Source organism: Vigna unguiculata, chromosome 3 (genome assembly GCF_037176805.1).
Source record: "Vigna unguiculata cultivar grain cowpea cultivar isolate G323 ecotype 2 chromosome 3, ASM3717680v1, whole genome shotgun sequence".
Classification (NCBI taxonomy): Eukaryota; Viridiplantae; Streptophyta; class Magnoliopsida; order Fabales; family Fabaceae; genus Vigna; species Vigna unguiculata.
Window position 1 is genome coordinate 59787134 of NC_140794.1, and position 25012 is coordinate 59812145.

Sequence of the window (25012 nt, forward strand, 5' to 3'; positions counted from 1 at the left end):
AGGGCCATTGAAGGAGAAATAATAGGTGAAGGATTTCTAACAAATAACAGAAGATTCTGTTCATATGGGATTGCCAATTCATTACTTTGGATTAACTCGTTGGATTTCATAAATTAGCATGTAAATGTATTTTTGGAAAAAGAAAAAGAAAAAAAGCAAAGAGTGATTTTTTTTCTTTTACAAGAATAGTGAATAGCGGAATCTCAAAAGTCATGAAAGTCAAGGTAGATAGGTAGATGCCAATGGTGAAATATAATACGTGTGGCCATGGCTGCACACCGCTTCTAGAAACTCCTTTTAATTTAGTAAACAAAACAAGACATAGTTCGAGGATTTCGAATGAAATTTTTTCGACAAATCATTAATGAACCAAAACAAAAATCAATTAATTGTGACAACTCGGATTTATGTCGTGTAAAAAGATGTTTTAATTAATTAAGCCTCTGTCATTAATGGTGAAATGAGAGAGGAAAGAGGAAAGAGTGAAACGTAAAAAGCTCAATTTTCTTCTTACATTAATGCGTAAAATAATGAAATCTTTTTTCCATTCATTTCATTTTGGTCAAATACTTTTCTTTCACCTTTTTCTTTTTTTCACCAAATGGAGCATTAACAAAATTTTGAAGGAGTATTTTGGAAGATAACAAAAGTCTAAGATGTGACGGAGGAGAAGAAACCAATATAATAGTTTAAGAATGCGTGGGAAAAGGTCAAAGAAGCCCTTCACATGCTCTTGATACTATTCAAATAAATCAAGTACATTTCTTTACTCTTTTTTTCTCATTTAATGATGCAAAAATATTAAATTAAATGAAATCCTTCTTCAAGATTCGATCTTTGCCTTTTGTAGCTGTATAATAAACCAAAAATGAAAAACGAGATAAAGTAATTGTTGATCGTGGAAGATCCAAAACAATTGTTTTTCACTTTTTTTATTCTTAAAATCTAAAGTAAAAATATTGTTGAATTATATTTTCAATTCTGAAATTTCAGAATAGTTTTGTTTCGGTCTTCTAATTTTATATTTTTTATTTGGAGACTAAAACTATATTTCTTCTAGATTTAAGAAAAATATGACTAACTTAAAATATTATAAAAGGTGTTGTTTCTCTTATTTTGGATTTGGTCTCTCTCATTTATAAAATTTTGTTTAGGGAGTCAAACTAAAAGGCTTAAAATTTTATAGAAAAACATAATGTTTTTTCTTACTAATTCTCTTAAACAAATGAAAGAAATACGTGTAGCGTTTGGGTACGAAATTTTCATGTTATTACAAATTAATGACGAAAAAGCTATGTGTATTAATTTTCAATATACGTGGATTCATGGTATCGTAACAAGCACCCAAAAATGTAGTTAGTAAGGTTTCACTTTTACTGTACTTGGATAAGGATAAGGGAGAAAAACAAGTTAGTGATGTGTTTTCTTTTATTTTATCAAAGAAAAAAACTTTTATTTAAAGAAAACCAAGATTTAATTATGAGTACTATTTTTCCCTTTTAATTTATCTTTTAAATAAGTTTATGTTTCTTACTTAATATAATAAAAATTTTCATTTAGCTTTGATGAATCCAAAAAATAAATATAAATTCAATCATCGAAATTTGTAACAATTAAAAAACACATACTATAACTATAGTAACAATAAAATATAAAAATATATATTCATAGGATACGAAATACTCATAGTTTCTAGATTATCTCCTGTCATATTACACATTTTACCTAGTTGTATATAATTTGGATTGTAACCTTTTAAATCATACATACATTAAATTAATAAGCTTATCAACTATTTTTCTTTTTGTATTAATTAAGTGTGGTGTCACCTTTGATATATTTTGAAACAAAGTGAAATTTTCCAAAAAAAATAAAAAATAACTTTCTTCTAAAGTGTGGATCTATTATAACAGGAAATATTTTTTTATGATGTGTAATTATTAAATATATTAATAAAGATGAAAAACAAATATAATATCAATGTTAAGACATCATTATTACATTATTTGATTTAAGATTTAAGCTTATAAGAACATGTTTTTGTTTAAGTAAGTTCACATCACAATAAATTTAACCTTGAGTTTCAAATAAGATTATGGGTTATAAAAAAATATATATTTTTTACATCAAAAACAATTTTTGTTTCATATAAATACTCTATAATAATAAATTAAATTTATAAAGATTAAATTGACAAACATTATACATTCAATAAAATTGAGATTTAGATAGTCTTGTAGGATCTTAACTGACAACGATATTTTGTGTTCGGCATTAAGAATAATGATTAACCTAAATTCAATCATGTGTTTTAACTCTTACAATCCATAACACTAAGTGTAGCACTAAAACTACATGTGCAATTAGAAACCGAGAAAGTTGATGTATTTTTTATTCAGACCTTCGTACTTACTCCATCAATAAACTTTTATGTCACTTTCTAATACCAACCTTTGTATTTTTGAATTCAAAATACAAAGATAAATTATTGAAATTGCATCAACAAAATAAATATTCCAATTGATGAATATGTAATCTAAATAAATTTCATAAAATATAAACAAGTGATTAAAAATTGCTATTATGAAATTAAGTTCAATATTGATGACAAATACAAATATAAGAAACATAGTTGAGAAAATAAACAACTGCTAGAGATTTTTCCTAAAATAAAAAAAAATTATTAATTACAATGCTAGATATAGATATAGAAACAAAAATTGGTGGAAGAGATGTAAGTTAACTATTTTATCTTAGAATTTAATAATCATTTTTATCTTTATTATGTGTCAATTTTTATTTCATTTTCATCTTTATCATAGTACTAGTTTTTTTTTATCATTTTAAATATTAATTAAATATTTTTGACGATAAAAATGTATAATATTATTAAATATTTAATGTGAAAAGAGAAACACATATTGTGTTTTTAAATGTGAAATGTGAAGAAAAAAATTATAATAATATAAATCTTCTATAAGAACATTAAATAATAATTACATAAAAACGACACGAGTATTAAGATAGAAACGTATATATATTTATATTTATTCCTATATTAAATTTTAACATTAATCTTTTAATAGAATTTAATCACAAATTTATTTTAAAATTTAGAATTTCAGATTTAAAATTTAAAATGTATTCACTTCGTATATATTACACCAACAACAAGAAATGTCTACACTCAATAGATCATGCAACATGATTTTAGACTGGAAAATTAAAAATGAAAAACAATAGAACGAGGGAGTATACGATGAATTTAAAATATATAAATCACATTTTATAAGATTGGTTGATGAAAACAAACGTAAAAGTAAACCATTTGACCGATGAATGGAAAGAGATATGATATCAAATACATTAAGTTGATGTCACCTATGACTTCAGTCTGCATTAATTGTTTGACAATGTCAAAATAATTTCAGTATATAATTTAATACCTATTCTCATTCTTTAATCATCTTATAACTTTTATTTATTATCTTATTATATGATTCTGAAACCATGATCACAAATCGCATGGTATTTATGTGCTTTTTTTTTCACTGTGACGAATTGGGCTATTTCCGTTAATGGTTGACATGTGAAAATAAAATATAGAGAACGAAAATATAATTAATAATATTTTTAAAATATTTTGTAAGAAAATTACGAAACTGGTCTAAATAATTGATTATAAAAATCTTCTTACATTTTTTGTTAACATGTTTAAAAATTAGTTATTTATTACTTGTGTTAGTGTATCAATGTGCCGTACTTAAATCACGTGTGAGTAAAACATTTATTAACTAAAATCTAAGAAAGATTCCCAAATTAAGTATCTCTGACAAAAATATGATCGTTAACAATAACAAGCCTTCAAAGTAAGTAACATGGTTGAAATTTTATGTATTTAAAGCCGTCTACTTATTTAAATTAATTATGATAAAATTATGATTTTTATGTTTAAAACTAAACTTGTCACTGTCAAGAAAGAAGACAAAGGTGTGGTTAAAACTAATTATTTAATTTAGTTTAAAATAAAACTTGTTATAAAAAATCATATTTTTAAGGGATTTTAGATCACCGGCTTTCTTAGAATATAGTTGTAGCCGTCTAAAAATTCCTGATTTCACTGGCTGCTATGTTGAAAACAAAGTTAAGTATATAAATAATATTAAATAAAATAAAAAAATTATAATCAAACTACATATTGAATTTTTATGATACCAGACTCAAATTTATATATTTTAAATATATTAAAAATTAAAAATTTATTTTAATATAATATTATTGTTTAAAATTTAATATTAAAAATCATAATTCATTATACATGTCAGAGTTGGTTGCAGAAGTTTGTGCAGTGGTAACAGACAAATTTAATTGAGCAACTTGAATTGAATTGAATAGTGTCACACTTGAATGGTGAATGACACAAAGCACAAAAAGGTCACATGATTAATTCCTAACATTATTAATTGCATTGCAATGAATATAAATAAATTGAAATGAGTGAAGATTGCAGTAGTTTTGCAGATACCCTTTTTCAACCAACATCACACACAACATGCAAAATTTAATTCTAAGCATATTCCTTTCCTTCATTTATTCTATTTCAGTTAATCAGAAATTAAAACTGTAAAATCAATTTCTTTAACTACTTTTTAATTATTTTAAAACAGCTTCAATTGGTTAAAACAGCTTCAATTAACAACTAAAGTAGGTTGATCTAATTTTGTCTGAATTTTCCAGGAGTTGTATTTTTATTAATTATGTATTAATTGGTTCATTCAAATAAATTAGTCACATGTTCTGTTCTTACATATATAGAAAAGATAAAGTATATAACAATTATAATTAACTATTTTTTATGTGTTGCATACTTATTTTTAGATGTTACTATTTATTTCTAAACACATGCAATGTCCTGCTGCTTTGGCGCATTTAAAGATCTCGTAAGTCACAATGAATGAAGTTTTCGAGAAGTTTATTATACAGAAGAATATAAAAGACAAGTGTTTTGTACTGGAGATCCACATATCACACGAATTTATAAAATTTATAATATTTAAATAAGCATAAATTTTATATTATAAACTGACTTTATAGAATTAAATTAAAAGTTTGTGAATTTATAAAATATAAATAAATATAAATTTTATCTTGTAAATTAATTTTATAAAATTAAATTAAACTTTTAAATATTAAATAGTTAAAATAATAAAATATTACCTAATACTGTCCCACTTTGTTTTTAATTCCCATATCTGGTGAGGACTTGCCTAATTTATACAGATGAGAAACCATAAAAATCAAACCTATCTAGAAATCAAAATTAAAAATAAAGATTGAATTTTTAATATTTTTAATTTATCTATTTTGATAAAATAATTTTATTCTGTTTGAAACTATGATGCACAAATATGATATGTATATCATATACGATATGTATTTGATATGTCAATATGTTTATTTTTAAAATAATAGAATATGATACATAATAAATACGTGATATATAAGTATTAAAAAATGTGCAATAATTATTACAAACATAATAAATATGTGAATCCAAATTTCCTAACTAGAGACTAATTATTTTGATTGTCAAAACCTAATAACTAATGTTAGTGATCAGTTTAAAAACCAATTCATAACTGAAACTATTTTAATTATCAATTTAGAGGTCAATTATATATTTTTGGAACTATTTTAGTTGTCAATTTAGTCATTATATAGTGACTAATTATTTTTTGTCACTAAAACTGATTATTATTTAAAAATTTTATTGTAGTGTACTATGACTTTATAAATTAGATACTTCATTGATAAATATCAGTAAAATATCTTAAAGTATTGGACATAATACATGTTAAATACAAATATTGACTCAAGTTGAAGTATCGGTACGTCGTAGATTTAAAAACAAAGTTATCCATATTTTTATTTTTTTAAAAAAGACACAATTATGCAAAGTGTTTGACCTGTTCTTTGATTTGACCAAAGTGGTGTAATAATGATTCAAATTGTTATGTATTTTTCGACTCAATGGAGGCTCCAAAATCAACGGAAGGATCCATCATTATGAATGGAGAGGAAATAGTCAGCATGAAATTTTATACCTTAAATAAAAGAAGACCACTAACTTATAATGAAAATTCAATATCATATTATATATGGTTGCTGTAAATATTACCCTAAACAGAAATCTAGTTTAAGAGAGGATAAAAGTAAAATAAAAATTATTTAAAATTAAATTAAAAAATATTAAAATTAAAAAGTATAATAGATACCAAAAGTTTAAAAATACTTGAATTATAATCCATGGAAATGAAAGTTAAAAATAAAGAATAAATAAGAAGAGACTATGAATTTTCAAAGAGAAGGTTCTTCCTCCATCAATAAAATCAGCGATTTATTCTTTGAGTGGGGAGTAGATCCTTCACATTCTTCTTATTTTATATTGTTTTTTTATTTGTAGAAATTCAACACGGATTTTCATATATATATATATATATATATATATATATATATATATATATATATATATATATATATATATATATATATATATATATTGTTTCTTAAATAAATATTATTTGCATAAGTTAATGTGACAATAACTTGTTTTGTTTGGTCGATTTTCAAAAAGGAAAGTATTAAGGAAGTTGAAAGAAAGTTATTACTTACAATATAGTTTTTAATTATATAGCATTCATTTTATAGAAAAAGAATGATTAATGACAAAATATGTTATGCATAAAACTATGTTAACTTTATATTGTGGAAAGATATGTTTCTTTTAAAGATTATAAATATAGTTAAACTTTAAAGTGTGTACCTATTTAATACGGGATGCTAAATGTTTTATGATAATATGGTATAATTTGAAATATTTCGAGGAAAGTAGAGGTTATTAAGTATTTATGAGTTTCGAACATAAATATAACATAACTATTTGCATATATGTTTTTATTTATTTTTTCTTTGTTTATATAGATGCTGGACTCTTCTAATGTTTTTCATGGTAAAATTATTTCTGTAAGTAAAACAACAAAAAATTCCTCTTAATATTTTTACAATTTTTTTAAATTATTTATGTATTTTAATTTACTTGATTCAACTATTTTTATCGGTAAGTTAAAAAAGAAGACTTCAAATTTTTAAAGAGTAATTTCTTCCTCTATCTAGAAAACCTGTTGTCCACCAATTTAGGTTGACTATGGAAGACATTTTATTATTTTATTTATTTATAAGTATTTTAACATGAATATTCAAAAAAATTATAGTAATTCACACAATTGTTCAATCAAGTTATTCCATTTCAACATATTTATATTATTTACACACATTAATACCTATTATAGATATTTTTTCATTAAGATACTTCAATTAATTAACTTAATTAAATTTCAAGTCTCTCAATTTATTACAGTTTTTGTCATTCAATTTTTTTTTTATATATTCTTTTAATTTAGTATACGTAGTTTAATTTATTTCCTTAATTAAATAATATCACTATTGTCTTGTACCGTTCCATATCTATTATTTGTTTTCAAATGTCAAGAGTTATGATTTAAAGTGATATTAAATTCACGAAAAAATAAACTGTTGATATTTAATTAAAAAATATAAACAAATTGTTTTTTAATAGAAATTTAACTGAAAATACTCAAATTTACAAAGAATTTTAAACTTAATTAAGCCAAAACAATACTTTATATTTTAAATATATTTTCTTATGATGAATTTTAATTATATAAAATATAATATGAAGGTTAAAGTACTGGTTAATCAATGTTTTCTAAATTTTTGAAAATGATAAAATATAAACTAATATACTTAATTTAAAAAATATTAGTTCCATGCTCAACACCGAATTTCAATTCTCACTATACCAATACATATTTCAACTCCCAAAGGCCGAAAATTAATTACTAACCCTCAAATTTTAATATTGTTTTCTAGAAAAAACTTAATGCTAACTTTGAAACTTTGTGAAGTTTAGGAAATTTCTCATCTTTGTTTCCTTTCATAGACTTCCTTTTATGTGTTCGACTTTCAAAAGCATAAAATTAATATCAAAGGAATTTTCTTTATTTCGTTTCACTGATTCTACGTCATCGATTTTCAAAAGCATGAAATTAATATAAAATAAATTAATGATAAAGTGTCAGCAAATAGCTAAAACAAAACAGTAGCAATTATATTTTTATAAAGAAATATACCACAAAAAGAAACCAAAAGTGAGTATATAAAAATAATTCAAAATGAGTTACGATAATCGGAATTTAGACGGAGGCGATTATAAAAAACAAGAAATTGTTAAAAATGTAATAACTATTTAACATTAAATTTATTCCTATTATTTAAAACCAATTATTCTTAGTAATACTTATCTTAAAGAAGTTTATTTTCTATTTTCAACTAACGAGAAATCATGATATGTATACTTGTTAAGATAGTTATTGAAAATGTCAACATACTTATTAAAAATGTATTAGTTAAATAATAGTATTAGAGCATCTTTACTTTAAAAAGAAAAAGCATAATTTGGCAGTTGAAATTAACAAAATGATTGACATGTGTTTGAAGATTACACACTTTATAGAGCGCGTTAATGATTTCAATTTTATTTTGAAATTAGATTCAAAGGACTAAAACATTTGATTATCGTTTTACCCTTCACGTCAAAGCCGCAGTTATTGAACGGTTTGCAAATAAAATATTTCAAAAAATAAAATAATAAATGATTTTTTTAAGCTAAATAAGCTTATATGAAAAAAAAATCTTTATATTAACTTATAGATAAATAAGTTATTTTTATCTTATAAAAAATAACTTTTATTTTAATATTTTTTTAAATGTTTATAAAAATTTATGAAGAGAACTAATAATATTCCCAATGTTGTGTGCGGCGGGGGTTTTCTTCTTGCACCCGAATATTACCTAATTAATTTTTTTTTATTTAATATTTTAAGGGCATAAACGGAAGAACATGAATCTTCTTTGGAAATGCAGAAGAAATATTAGGGTGCAAGAAGAAATACCCTGTGCGGCGTCATTGATGCATGTTCGTGGTGCATAAAATTATAATGCTTTTGAAAAGGCTTTTATTTTATGCACCCCACAATTCTTTTGCGCACCCCTCCAAATATTCAAAATAATTATCTACTCTTTGTAAAAGTAATTTTTAGATTATATATGTTGAAATTTTTTTGGAACAAACTTTTTGGAGTATCTAAAATAAGCTTTTTGGAAGAAATTTTATAAACAGAATATTCGGAATACAGGAAATACATTCTGGAATAAAATTTTCCAAAATAGAATTTTTTCAGAACAATTTTTTTAAAACATATATAATGTCTTTCAGAATAAATTTTATAGAACACTCTGAAATGAAATAATTTTTGGAAAAGCTTTTTAGAATGTTTTTCTTTCGCGTTTCCTCTCCTTTTCTTCCTCTGAAGCGTTCTTTCTCTCTTCTTCTTCATCTACAGCAGCAGAAATCATGTAAGCAATAACAACAGAGATAATATGAAATAGTAGTAAAGAATATTTTAGTCTTGTTACTGCTAGTGTGAGGGTTCAGTTAATAATTGTGGAAGTGTAAAAAGCAAAAACCTTTCGAAAACTACAATTATTTCTTGAATAAGAAGCCCAATTTAGTTTCATGATCTCCACATACTTTCAATAATTTGTAGAAGTTAAAGGATGTAATTCTGATTTTCATAAATGAAATCTTAGCATGGCTCCAAAGTAAGAATGAATGGTGTATAATTTTTAATTGACAGTGTAATTTGCTATTCGCCTAGGGTTTATGAGAAACTAAATTGGATTTTTGTAAGCCTTGGAAATAGTGAAGTAGGCTAAAGTTACTGGTGATATATTAAAAGGTCTTGTACTATTAATGTAAATTTGTTTTTTTTTCTTCTATTTTTTCCTTTTTTGAGGTTTCGTACCAGGTTGCTGCCGAAGAGATGTTTTAGTAATAAGTAGTAGATTTCAAAAGGCTTTTTATTATATAAGTTAAAAAATCCATGGCTATTCTCAGTACATCTAAATACTCTCTTAAGGTCAAATAAACATTAAATCAAAACAATTTTAACATTTAAAAAAAAACTATATTTATTTAATTAAAAATAAAAGATGAATTTTTAATTATAATTAAAAAAACTCAAAAAAAATCTTAGTTGTAGTTGTAACATCTTAATTTTAGGAGCTTAAAAACTAATAAAATAGAATGTTATGTTTTATCTTAGTGTTCAAAACAGATAAAACAATGTATAAAGTAGATGAATACAATTTTTCAAAAGGTAGAACTATAAAATATAACATTTATACAAACTAACTAAAAAGTAATTCCAGCTCTATAGAGAGACTAACCACTTATAACAGTTCCCACTGAAACCTTTCATCAACCTAAAAAATAGTTCTTCATCCTGCAGAGGTGTCTCTGAAACTGCAAGACAAATTAAAGACAAACAACAAGACAAAAACATAGAAGAAAGGTAAACTAATGAGCAAAAGATATATATATATATATATATATATATATATATATATATATATATATGTATATATAATCATGTCAAATAATATGATAAACCTATCTCTGATCTATAATCACACAAACAGTGGTTCCCTAACTCTGTAGAGTCTGGTCTCAAGAGATTATCACCCCACCACTCACAAGGTAAATCCCCTTCGCGCCTAGGACTTGATCAAATCCAGTGACTAGGACCTTTTTCATTTCTTCATGACATAACCTACTTGAGTGTGAGTAGTTATTAGAAAAATGATACCACCATATTGAATCTTTATGCCAATGCATATACTAACTACCTCCATATGGAATCCTTCCTTGAAATTCTAGAAATCATATTACATTCCATGCTTATATATATGTCATTCAAATAACATTAATTTTAATATATTGAAAACATACAACGCTTCCAAAATGAATCAGGCAACATTTGTTCATGTTCTGATCTACTCGCTCAGCGAACAAATCTTCTCGCTAAGCAAAAGGCACTTTTGACCAACGACCAAATTGCTCACCTAACGAGTATATCACTGGGATTTCAGGAGAAATATCTCTTAACTAATTCGTCCAGTGAGTAATTGGTTGTCCAATGAGTCTCAAGTCAGTGATTCCCTGACTTAAAATTCTTCCAGCGAGTATGCATAATTCTGCAGAATCTAATTCATGCATAAATTTGCATACTCAAGTTAGTCCAAACAACCCAATAACTTTTACATGTGCCAGGCTCATATCACCTACAAATTTATTACAACATCAATACCAATAGGCTACAATTGTAATACTAAACATCAACATTTTTATACAAATAGAATTTAAACACTTACATTTCATAGCTTTCATATATCACAAATCATTCTACAGCTTAGATCAAACAATCAATCACAGTAAAACCATACAATCTATAATTTTGACATGCTTGTAACTTAAAAATAATGAAATTAGCTTCACTTACCTATTATCTTGCTTAAACAACTCTACGAATGCCATTAACTCCACAAAATGTTTTATCTACACCTAGAAACATGACAAGAACGATTGTGACATATCATTATGATCACTGATCAACAGAGACTTATACTGAAAAACACATGCAAGCAGAAGAAAGCTCATATGCAACAGAAAACATAAATAGATCAAAAAGAGAATTGAAACCCAACTTACACGAACAGAGAAATTGATCGGTCCAAATTGAAGAGCTCACCGCGAGGGTCACTCTTACTATTTTGGTTCTTCAATCAAATGACCGAGAGAAAGAACTCCTAAAAAGAAGTAAGAAAATTCTGAAAAAGTAATAATAAAACTCTTTTATAACAATTTTATTTATATCAAAAAATTTTAATATTAGAATAATCGAGTCTTATTAATTTTAAACGAATATCACTTCTAAAATATATTTTTTAGAATTTCACATTAGTTATAATATAAGTGTACAAATTATACTTGCTCTTATTGAATGCGTGTAAAGGGTACATAATTTAAACGAAATTAAAGAACATAATGTATTAATACATGAAAAATGTTTTTTGAACATTAAAGAACCACTTGACAATATATTTTAGAGGTAAAATAATCATTAAAAAAATATTTTTTTATATTTGTAAATAAAAAGAGATTGAAAGGTTAAAAAGTAAACCAACAGCAGCGTTGATGTTAAATTCACCAACGTATGACATTTTCTGACTAATATTTGGATGCGCTAATTTTCGATCCATTAACAAAGATCAATATTTGCGAATATTCGTTATACCGATATTCACGTATTTTTTTTTAATATCTATATGTACCCGCTGTAAGTATTTATAAAAGAAAAAATTAATATTTAATAATATATTTTAACTATAAATTCAAATAAAAATACAATACATAATATTTATAAATTTCAAACAAAATGCAAATAATACATTTAAATAGTGTTAAATAACAATTTACAAAAAATTAAAATTAAAAAAAAAATTAAAACCAATTGATAGAAAACAACTCATTCAAAATTAATGCGTTAATGTTTTAATCATATTTTTTTTTAATTTTCTTTTAATTTAAATTAGAACATAACATATACGAATATCTACGGATACAAATACTATAATACTCATATCCGTCTTGTTAACATTCAGAATATATAAAATACATATATCTGTTATCCGTGAATATCCGTTTATGATATTCATTTCTTACCTATTACAGATTTTATCCGTAAGTACCCACGTGAACATTATTTCTTGACATCCCTACATATGGATCTCTTGCAATTTTGGATATATTTGGAGATTGAGAGACAAAACCCTTTTTTGTGCTTAACCATGTTATAAAATGCATCACTGTAGCACTTCCTCAACTTCCAATTTATTTATTTTTTTCGATTACAGAGTCTCTAATATTTGATATAGATGATCAGGTGCCAATTCCGGTTCATCGTATCCAATAAAGGATAAGGTGGGGGTATTAAATAAGCAGCATTACTTCAAACCAGTGAAGAATATGCAAGAGACTTGAGAAGCAAATGAAATCCATAGAGTGCATCGCAACACCATCACCCCCAAAACCTAATAATATCTTCTAACACAGCAATTATCCACCAACATAGTTCTAAAAAGTTCTCAAAAACAAAGGAAACAAGTCTCGCTCATTCCCTCCGCTTTTTCTCACTTCTGGAACGTGAATTGTCCTTCTCATTGCTATAACGAGAGTGTCTATCTGGAGATTCATGCTTTCTGTGTTTGCGGTGTTTTGAGTGTTTTTCACTTCTGCTTTTTTCTCGGGAGGAACCTTTCTTTTCTTTTGACCTTGAACTGTGTCTATCTCTTCTTTCGTCATCACTGGATGAATCACTTCCTGCATCACGCCTCTTATGTCGATGATGTCTAGAACGTTTTCTGCTCTTTTCCTCTTCTAATGAAGAACTGCTACTATAATCTCGGCGGTGTGTTACAGGGGTTTTAAGCTTCCTGTGCTCATCATATTTTTCCCTACTAGATCGCTTTCTGCCTTTTTCTTCTTCTGAACTGCTGCTATAGTCATGGTTGCCGGGTTTATAGCTCATGGTACTGGCTCCCTTGGTTTTCACATTACTGTTCTCACGGTTATTTCCATGAATAGTGCCACCTTTTGATAGACCACCCTCATGAGCAATATGCTGACCATATCGCAAATCATGATTTAAAGATATCTCTTCATTATTTTGACTGTCGAGGGTTTCAATTCTTGTATCTTCATTAACAAGTTCTTTCTGAGGTGCAATGTTCTTGGACTTCTGTGTGGGGTAAGGCATATCAGGAGGAACCTCAATACCTAGTTCCTTGCCCAATGATTCCAGAAAATCACCTGCAATCAATCGGCTCAAAGCTGTATTAGCTACTTCAGCTTTCTTTTCTTGATTATCCACTCTCCCAATACCAGAATCTCCCCCTTCATCATCTGAATCATCGGAGAAAATAGCCTGCGATACATGAATTTGTTATAGGTTGCATGTGCAACATCATATAATATATGCAGGTGATAAACGAGAATTCGTTAATTTAGATTTCCACTCCTAGGACACATGCTTAGTTCCAAGACTCAAACCAAATTAAATAAGTATCAACAGAAGTCACCCCCAAGATAATATGCTCAGACTAAAAGGGCATATAAAAACATGTACAAAATATGCTTTGTAAAGGATGAAATGATTTCATGAGGAAGTATTAATTTTAAGTAGGATGGTCGGAAAGAATGAGAAATTGGGTGTTACCTTATACAAGTCAACTGGCCTTTCAATATTTTCAACTTCCACGTCCCCTTCAGGTTCATTTTCAGTGATATTTTTGGTTATGTCTTCAGTAGTATATTGTTGCAAAGGTGAGATTTCTTTCTTTGATGTAACAGGGTCGTCCATTTTGATACCTTTGACTGAATCTGATGTAAAAATCAAGGAATCCATTTTACTTCTAATCCGTGGAGCAGGTGGTGGCTGAAAAAGGCAAGGAATATCATTGTTTGACAAAGACAGAAAGTGAAAAATGTTTTCCAAATCAAGCAAGAAAGTCAATGCAAGAATAACCTCAAAATGTAACAGACTACTTGAAGTACCTTCCCCATATAAGGATCAATCAAATCAAAGCGTTTGCACAGAAGAGGTGAAGGGCGCCATTGAAACTCTTCCCTCTTAGGGTACGTTTTTTTCCTCAAAATATCATCAGCTTGCAGGTTTGTTTTTGGCTGTTAGCACCGGGATACATCAAACATAATCAGGCAGAGCTGTAGGGAAAGAAACAGAAGAAATATCACTTTAGTCATACCTCTAATTCACCAGAAGTAAACTGCTTGACACCACCTGGGATGAAATCCATGGCAGATGGAGTTAAAGGCTTGCTTCCCCTGCCCTGTCGTCCCTTTTCTATTGCCTCAGCTGCAGCCTCAAAACTCAGTCTTTCTTGAGCACGAGCAGCCTCCGACATATCACTAGCTAAACTAGAACTTGCAGAGCGCAATCCCCCTTTATATTTCTCCTTAAGGAACTGCTCAAATCTTTCTTGCTTTGCTGGATCATCTTTGAAAGGCTTTTCTACATTCATCAACTCACTCTGGCTCAAAAATAAAGAAACAAACATAAGTAAAGACCCAAGTCTATTTGGCTATTGACAGTCTGAGAAAGAAACAGAGGTCTCTACGAAAGTGGGAGGATAAATCTCATTGCAACTTCTTTTATTTTACAGAAATCAGTTCAACCCCAAGCCTAATGGTACGGGTATCATTGTGCCTTATCATTACGATTCCACAGAAAGCAGTCTAAAAATCATGTCAAAGGAATTATCTGAGTTGAAGGCGCAATCTGGTATGCCAGCCACACTACTAGAAGCAATACAGAGATATTTTCTAATTTAGAGTTTAATGCAGAAAGATTAACTACTTACAACTGATGTAGACTTGGTAAATGTATCAGTAAGATTAAATTGGAGTTGAATATCTGTCGACGCAACAAATGAGGATGGACCTTGGGAGCTTTTTTCTAAAGGTTTTTCCCCTAAGATCTGGCCTCGGCTCTCAGCTGTTAGCTTATTCAAACCAGGAGTCATTTTTCCATCCAACTGCTGACTAGTCTGATCATTGTGTTTCTGCTGTGCCTCCCACAATTTCCTAGCATAATATTCATGGCCAGTTCCTCCAGAAAGAAAACTAAACAGTGGATTTGATTGATTCTTTTCTCTAGATAAATCCTCATATAATTTTCCACATTTAGCTACCAGATTAGCAACCCCTTCAATTAATAATTTTAAATTGCCATCCTCTGGAGGAGGAGTGTCCGGTGGAGTAACTTCATAGCTCTTGCGGTTAAGGTCAAGTGGTCCAGAAAATTTGTGGTGGGGCACAAAATCCTTAGGAATCAGAGGAGCCTCAAATCTGAAAATCAGTTTATACAATTATGGTTTAATGTGCAATCCTGTAAATACAAAATAGGCGAAGTAATAAAAAAGACAAGCATATATAGACTTCATAACCAAGAACAGTTAAAATATTGTAATGATATCCCAGGGCCATAGAATTACTATTAACCCAAATCAGGGTTAATAGAAATGTCAAACATTAAAGTTTATAATATAGAATTTTAAAAATTAAAAACATATCAGGTTAATAGTTTAGCAATAAAATGCTTTGTAACCTTTCCATTTTATAGTCAGAATTGGATGCAACTCTGAAACCAGGCAGATCACCCTGGTCCTTCGGCTCTTTCTTTGTCGGATTTTCTAATCTCAATGTTGAAGGTTCTTCTACTTCTTGAACATAAGCATCTTCAAATTCGTAACCTTGAAAAAGAAGCAAACATTATGCCTATTTTTCTCATTCTTACAGAAGAAGTTTACACTCGCGAGCTTACTTCAAAGAAATTGTTCTCTTATAAAAAAATTAAAGCATATACACTTCTATATGGGGAAAACAATCATTATTTAACGCAAAGCTGAAAGTGAATCCTCGGAAGGATGCCCTAATTCTAGCATTCTACAGATATAACATCACTTAAAAGTAAAACTAGGTACGATAAGTTAATACAGTATAACTTTTATTTGTAGTTGTTCCGCGCAAAGTAATATATTGTATAATCTTATCCGTTAAACCCTCCTTATACAATATATTAATGAACAACTTATTTGGGTTTTCAGATTGAGACTAGGCTTTATTGTATTTGATTTGGCATGCCAACAATCTGAACGATGTCATGAATCAGTCATATCTTTAATCATGCAGTGCATGCATGAATTGATGTCATTTTGCATCAACGATGCAAAAGCAATTCAATGATTAGATTTCTCGCCCTTGATACTTTGATTTCACTAATCACCATCACCTGTAATGCACTAATATGATACAGAAAAAATATGGTACAAAGAGTGAGTGCTGAAAATATACTAATATTAATCCAAAGACAAGGTAAATCAGAGCTCTGCTCCAATTCGTCACTATTTCAGTCTGATTATTTCCGCTGTCTATACCCGGAAGAGGAAATTTCTTCCACTAATACTGTTTCATCAAGATATTTTGCAGTAACTATTTTTATATCCTATCTTGGGTCCTGTCATACAATACACTTCTTAAAATATTTATGTGAAAAGTATTACTTTTTATCCTACGTAGCAGTATACCGTGCATCACCAAACATAATAGTCTAGATAAATGACACAAAATACCAAGCATTAAAATTTTAATAGACTGTATACCATTAGGTTTTAACGTATCAGGCCTTTTCATCCTATCACGCATACCAAAAAGGTCCCAAGTTAAACCATGTTTACTCCTAACATGAAAGAGCAGAACTACTAACCAGTGGCATAGACATCCTCATCCTCAGCATCAAGCTCCTCCAGAGCTCCAATGCCAAAACCGGGGGCAGCCTTTCCTGCTGATGAAAGAATGCTGAGAGTTAAATCATTTTAGAGAAAGATATTTTTCATATACTCAGAATTTAAGTATCTTACACTTCAAACCAAAAAGACTATCTCTCGAGAACCCAAGTCCCCCCTTGTTGGCTAAGCGTGATCTTTTTTTCTCTGCAAAAAAGAAGATAAAGCAATTAAATATAAATTTCTAGATCCCACATCATAGATCAAGAAAATGCTTACCTCTAAACTCCGGAGCATGCTTGTAAGGATCAAAACCTAATCCATGAAGATCTTGCTTTGGGTTGAGTACATAAACCTGAAGAAAAGATGTATATAAGGCACGCATATTATCAATAAATCTCTACTAACAAGCAGCTAAAAGACAAATAAGAAATTGAGTCACAATAGCTAAAACATGTTTGTTGAGGATGAGATATCTATTCATCACAAAATCCACCATTGGATTGAAAGTTTGTACTAACACATGAAGAAACTCATACAATTATTATACACAAACATACCTCACCATTGCTCTAAGGAATCATTCAATAATTCATCAGAATTTACTCTAAGGACTAAGCAATTGTTTGGGGCGCTTCTTTTCAGATGGGTCAAAATCACATCACACATCACAATCCCCAAAGAACCATATTGGAAAGGAAATAAACAATCAACCAAGATATTAGAAGATAATCATATGTTAAACCTACAACATTTGTATATGATTAGTAACAAACTTCTCACCGGTGTGCTCTTAGAAATCTGAGCATCGTCATTCACAGGCTCCTCAGGAAAATTTTCAATATCACCCTGGACAGACTCAGACTCTGATACCTTCACTTTTGGATCATCAGAAGAAAATGCTAAGAAAGCTCTGCGTGCCTGTCTTCTGGCATCTGCTCAGAATATACAATTACATGAACTGAGATATCATTGGATGGAAGCCTAGTTAACTAGACAGCAACCAGACACAAATATATAAAAAAATATTATTTTATATTAGAATAATATATATTCTGGATATGAAATAATAATACAACAGAATGGATAGCTCATATAATCTATGCAAAAAAAAATTGACAAAGCCTAACCAGGGATTACACTAAGGGTGTAATTTAAGAGGAAAAAGATGAAAGATAAGAAAAAAGATGAATGCGGAACACTTAAAGTGATAATCCAGCAAGTAACTCTAGAAACTCAGACAAAAAGCCCACACTACAAAACTATGTAATACTAAGCCCATTCCCAATTGTGAAAAGGGAAATAACTACTAAAAGGCAGAAGGAAAGGTTATGGTAAGTCAGCAAGGTGTACAGTAAAAGAATAAAATATAAATGAAAAGAGAACCATGGCCAAGTGCATTCCATCCTATTAACAATCAGTGCATGTTATTTTAATTAGATCAATTCGCCCTTTAAAAAAGATTGCCTAAAAGAAAGACAAGCATCCAAATATGAAAAAGATGATGAAGACCATAAAACAATTACTATAATATAAATATAACATAAACTGGTAATAACTTTATCCTATATTACTCTTTTTTAATAGTGCTGAAAGAAATTGTAGCATACACAAAACAATCTAAATCACAAATATTTACTGAACCTCATATTATCAAATACATTAAAATAATATCAAATCAATTAACGAACAAGGTAGATGAACCAAAAACGAATCTTGATCTGATTTCTAGCAACATGTTGATACAAAACTATGTAATCCTGTGATTTTATCCAGGAAAAAAAAAAGGAAGAGCAGCCACCTGATTTAAGGGGGGGTTGTTCAGTTTGAAAAAAATATTTTGATTACACTTTTTGTTTCCTGTTTTCTGAAGTTCATACAAAAATGGTGGAAACAAAAATGAAAATGATAAAAACAATTGTTTTCATTGTTTCCAATACAAACTTCGAAAAAAATGAAATAAAGTAAAACAGAAAATAAAAAAAAATAAAGTGTTTTCTCAAACCATACAGCCCTAAGAATCCTTTCATACAATATAACTTATATTGGATGAACTAGTATCAAAAGGTATAAAATAGAAAGCGAGCAAATAGCTAAAAATTGGTAATGGGAAATCATACCATACAATGCATCAGAATGTGAATCCTTGATGGTGCGGCCACGACTCCACCCCATCTTTAAGAGCAGTTTTACCCCTAAAACATGTGAAGGAGGTAAGAAACAGAATATTTTTAAGGAAAATGCTATTCAACTTTCAAGTTAAGTGGAACACCTATAGACTCATTGGCCGGAACAACTATTTCATCAGGAGCAGGTCCAGGTATTACGGATGGTCTACAATGAAAAAGAAAAACACCAACAAGCATGGAGTTGTCATCAGAAAGATAAAAAACAAAAACAAAAAATAGAAAAGGGGTAAATTATGGAAAAACAAGAAAAAGCTGTAAAGCTGCATTTTGCTTTCGGGAGGAAAAACTCTAATTCCCGATAACAATATTGAAGATTACATAATGCGTAGAATAGTAGCTTATTACAAACATCCATATTTTGTAAGAGCAACTCCAGAGCAGAGTTATTAACCTGTTGCTTAACAAAAAGTAATTGTTGTTTTACAAGAAACTGCAATAGAGTTAATCTACGTCACAACAAGAGTTTCTAAAACTTTAGCAACGTTGCTTCTACAAGGAATGGTGCTTAACAAGAAAGATGAGAAAAATTACATTAGTTTTAACTTGTAAAAAGGTGAAATGTATGTATATATATATATATATATATATATATATATATATATATATATATATATATATATATATATATATATAAGTGTGAGTGCTTATAAGAACAACCCATTGGAGCAAAACATGTAAATATTTGGTATGAATTACTCAAAGATGATGTAGCATAACGAGTCCCGCTTAAAGTGGAATAAGAACTCCCGTGCTGGAGATGCTCTAACACATTGAGATTTATAAAAATGGTGAATATAGACATGCAAATACGGAGGATTTTCATTGAAGAAAAAAAAAATAGGGAGGATTTTCATTAAAGAAAATCAGACTATTTGAAGGACACAATTACACATCAATTCTGATTTCAATCTTATAAATTCTTTTAACTCAAAAGATCACAGTGAGTCACATTTCAATGGATCAGAAGTTCAAACGTTGTATTCATCACCACCACAAAAGGAAAAGAATTTAAAAATAAAACTTTTATTTAATATTTCCAGAACCAAGAAAAACTATAGGTGACCCTAACAACCATTCAAATAAAAAAGCCAAAAGTCATATACACAGATAACTAGCATGCCTTATTTTCTACTCCTCCAGTGCATGAGGCTCATTCCCACCTAGTGGGGTCTGAGGAGGATAAATGCACATAGCCTTACCCCTGCAGGCAAACAAGCTGTTTCTACGATGTAAATCCGTCACATTCAGATTGGAAGGTGGCAGCAACCTTACTGTTGCACCAAGGTTAGCCCTCTCTTTGTGACAAAACAAAAATGAAATCAAAACTAAAACGTCAATAGTTTGCCTATAAGCATGATTTACAAGTGAAATTATGGCGACATTTGATCCAAGCAGCTGGCTCCACCTAGTGAAAAAAGGTTTGGTGATGGTTGTTCACTATATATAAGGTGATTATAATAGAAAGAGAGAATCATCTTTAACTAAAAAAAAAAGGGGGATTAAACACACATACAAGTTGAATGACAAAACAAAGTTCTCGAATCCCTTGAACATTTATAAAAGGAGTTCTCCAAAACGAATCTACTATGGGTTAAGCATCAAAGATACTGAATAGTCTCCCATTTCTCACAATTTTTGTAATACATGAGAATCAACTGGCGAAAAAACATAAAAATAGAGGACTGGTAATGGTTTTCCTGTAAAACCTCATATTAAGATGTAAACACTAAAGCTGATAAAAAAATAATGGAAACAATAAAGCTACAGAGAAGCAAAAGCATTTTAATATCCACTCTTAAAAAAAAAAAAAAGACATCACAAATAGAAGTTAATTGATATATGTACATCAAATGACAATAATAACAATTAGAGAAATAAAATGCACCTCTGTTTCTGTTCCGTCTCAGCTTGTTTGCGAGCAATTTCAGCAGCTGTAAAACCAAATGTATCAAACTGTGAAGTAGTCCCCAAAAAACGACCTTCCAATTCCTGTGCATGGAAAGGGCATGTTAGAACACAAAAAAATCTTAATCTAACCAAAAGATTGAAACCCCAGACACTAATTAAGTAACGACCTACTTGATTCCATCCAAATCAAAGAAATGTTGTAATTATGTTAATGATAGTATCATCATTTTCTACAGCATGATTTTAGTTCAGATTCATTCCGGACAAGCAAACATGATTATATCCCTGTCCTAGAAACATCATAATATCTAATGATAAATACATAGCCCTCCTCGCAATTCAAATATTTAAAGTATCACCCACTATGCTCCATTTCAACTAAAAATTAAGGAAACTTCCTTGTTTAAATTTTAATAGAACACACTTTCTTCAATTTTAGAATTTTAACATAACAAATTTAATAGCTTTGCGTATTCTACAAAGGATTTGCTTCTAACTTTTTTTATTTTTAAGTGGATGGTTGTAATATTCAAAATCTCAAGGTGATATGTGGATGGATCTATTTATGCTAATTTAAAATTAATAAAGCTTCACATCAAAAGATATCAAAAACGACATAAAAATGTAGAACCATGTAAAAGGCACCAATAAAATTGATCATCAATGAATAATATATATTAAGTTTAAGTTTAAGGACAACTGAATAATATTACAGAAATATCCGGCATGAAAAGGTTCTAAAGTAAAAGGCTGGATCTGCTTGATATCACACCTCCAATATCTACATCCATACTGCCTTAGAAGTGAATAGGAAGACTTTGAAATATATAAATTTAAATATCTTGAAAATTATACATAACACAAAATCCTATACCGGCATCTATCATTCAACATACAGATTTCTCGTCTTCATCTAGAAAATTCAGTATATTCTGCTCTTTGATTTCTGCTCTGTTCTTCCTGGATGATTTAAATGACTGGGGTGCCCACCCTGCACATTCATTCATAAAGTTAACACACGGCCAGCTTTAAAATTCAATTCTGAGACACCATGATTATGATTTCCTAATGAACTTATACCTTCTTTTGAGCCCACTGTATTATAGTAACCAGCAGAATAGCCTCCTGTAAATGCTCCATGGAATCTTCTCCGCCCTTCGTCATCTCTAACCTGGAGTTGGTGAAATAAAAATTGTACTGAGGTTAAGATACAGACAGCATTAATTAAGTAATGCCAAATTATTATCATTTTTAAAAGGGTTATTGCTAATGAATTTAAGCAATAAAACCAAGTACCGACTTTAATTATAATATATCCACACCATTTAACAGCTACAGAAGCAATCAACTGCCTTTCTTGAATAGGGTTCAAATGCAAAATATTGAAATGTAAATTCAGAGTATGAATACACTCACTATACAACCAAAACAACGTCACTAAAGATACAATAAAAATTAACAGGAAATATTCATATTCCAATAGCTTCTAGTCAATTATTTTTTCACTAATTATAGTCTTTAATCGAACAGCTCTAGGGACGTAGCTGTCAGAAACAAAACTGAACTCCTCCATGAACCTAGAGGCAGAATTCAGCCCATTCAATCCGACCGTTTATACAATCGCATAATCAACTTCACTTTCTAATTTCACAGTAAAAAATAAAACCAAAAACCCTCAAGTCTTTTTCCATGTGCATTCGCAATTTCCAGAAACAGTGCCAACGCTAAATCAATTCACGCCGACGTAACAGAATTTCGATGAGGAGCGTAAATGCTTACCTCTTGCTTCCAAGCTGGAAGAGTTCGAAGTTGACCGGAGGACTCGGCAATGGCCTTCTTCTTGCGACTGATTACATCGTCCTCACGCTCTATCGGTGTTCCATAGAAAACAAAATCATCTTCGTCAGACTCCATTTGTCTCCACTTAATCGTTAAATTGGAAGATTGTTATTACCCAATCCAATTTCAGACGTATTTATTGATATTGGATGGCGAAAAATAAGTTAGGGTTTTCCGGAAACTTGTCTTGGGTGTGCAAAATCCATTGGCATGAAGTGTGAGTGTGACATGCCTCGGCGCTTTGGATGGAGAGAGGAACTCTTACCGTTCTTATACGAGGGATCGATTCATGTTGATGATTTATTTAAGAATTAAATATGTTTCTCTAGTTTATCTTAGTTTTTTTTTTTGTCATATAATTTTATATTTAACAATTAAATATGTTTTTTAACTTTCTGTCAGTTTTACTTTCTCTGTCAAAAATTTAATCTTTTAGCTTTTTTTAGATGATAAGCAAAATACTTGCCCTCTTACGTAAGAGAAACAGCATTTCGTTAATGTAAATAATACAATTTTAAAAAACATAATGTTAAGAGAATGATTTAAAATTAAAAAATTATGTTTCTGTTATTCTATTCTAAGTGAGAAAAGTAGACAATTAGGTTTAGAAGAGAAGTTATTCACAAATATTTTGAGAGAATAGGGATAGTTAAAAAAAATAATATCTCCTCCTCTTGGATGATAAAGTTGTCAAATAAAAAATAATATTAAAAGTGGTTAGAAAATGTATACATGGGTGATGGTGTAAATAAAAGAGGTTTCGTTCCTGCTAAGATGTTAATAAAATTTGTATCCGCATATATCGCGTATATATAGGCAAATAAAACATGTAATAGGTAGGAAATAAATATTGTAAATAGATATTGGGTAACGGATATAAATACAGGTATGGGTACGGATATTTCTGACGGATATGGATATAGGTACGAGACGAATATTTATTCAGTAGGTAGGGTACGGGGAGTTACTACTCGTACCCTACCCGTCACCCCGTTGACATCCCTAACTATACCTAATAATATCATATTGTCAAAAATTTTAAGTCAGTTTAAATATTTTTTTCATCGAAATGTTTTTTAAGAAGAACATCGTAACAGAACCAACATTCCAAAGCGAATAATACTTTGGACGAGAGGTTATTGACTCTGACGATGTCCTGAGATGGGAACAATGATGTTCACCGTGGGGCTGATAACAAAATTCTTCATACAAACCATATGATGTTCACCATGGGACCAATAACGAAATTCTTCATAGGAACCATCAGTCCTTTAAGTTCTCTACTGGGATGATTCGTTCATTTCCCTTAGACCTCGATGGGGCTTATGTTCCTACCGTGCCCAATAGTCTCATATCACTTAAAAGGTGAGGCCTAAAGCGAGAGCTTATGTTACTACTGTACCCAATAGTTTCACATTGCTTAAAAGCTAAGGCCCATCTCCTCCTTTCATCCACTGAGGCATCTTTTAAGGACAAAATCATGACAAAGTCGATGTTCCAAAGCGAACAATACCTCAAATGGTGATTGACAGCGATTCTTATTATCGGATTTGGGATCGGAAAATTAGCGCTCACCTTGTGACCGACAATATAACCATTTATCCTTGAGACGGATAACGAAACCTTAAATCCTTAAAGCCCTCCCTTTGGGATGATCCACTCATTCCCTTTAGACCTTGACTAGGGGATTTATATTCATACTACATCTAATAGTCTCAGATCGTTTAGAAGTTGAA

At 29.3% G+C, this 25012-nt stretch overlaps 1 protein-coding gene across 2 annotated transcripts; it reads right to left on the minus strand.

Moving 5' to 3' along the window:
- Window positions 1-12855: 12855 nt before the first annotated feature.
- Window positions 12856-23551, minus strand: TGH (SWAP (Suppressor-of-White-APricot)/surp domain-containing protein). 2 transcript variants are annotated; one of them, XM_028063191.2, is made up of 16 exons: window positions 23217-23551; window positions 22518-22608; window positions 22334-22428; window positions 21415-21518; window positions 19613-19674; window positions 19461-19535; window positions 18124-18275; window positions 17620-17695; window positions 17476-17547; window positions 17322-17399; window positions 16164-16308; window positions 15418-15904; window positions 14803-15087; window positions 14594-14722; window positions 14256-14474; window positions 12856-13964 (listed from the first exon to the last, which is right to left on the minus strand). In XM_028063191.2, the coding sequence occupies exons 1-16, from the start codon at window positions 23349-23351 to the stop codon at window positions 13152-13154; spliced, it is 3018 nt and encodes a 1005-aa protein (XP_027918992.1). In that variant the 5' UTR covers window positions 23352-23551; the 3' UTR covers window positions 12856-13151. The 2 variants fall into 2 exon arrangements, with proteins under 2 accessions (XP_027918992.1, XP_027918993.1); XM_028063192.2 differs by lacking the exons at window positions 22518-22608; window positions 23217-23551 and having other exon boundaries at window positions 22312-22428.
- Window positions 23552-25012: the final 1461 nt, after the last annotated feature.

Coding starts and splice junctions, on each gene's coding strand:
- TGH (XM_028063191.2), bottom strand. CDS start 23,351: ATGGAGTCTGACGAAGATGATTTTGTTTTCTATGGAACACCGATAGAG. Junction 22,609..23,216: donor TTCCAGCTTGGAAGCAAGAG/GTAAGCATTTAC, acceptor CACCAACTCCAG/GTTAGAGATGACGAAGGGCG. Junction 15,905..16,163: donor TCTGACTATAAAATGGAAAG/GTTACAAAGCAT, acceptor ACTGATTTTCAG/ATTTGAGGCTCCTCTGATTC.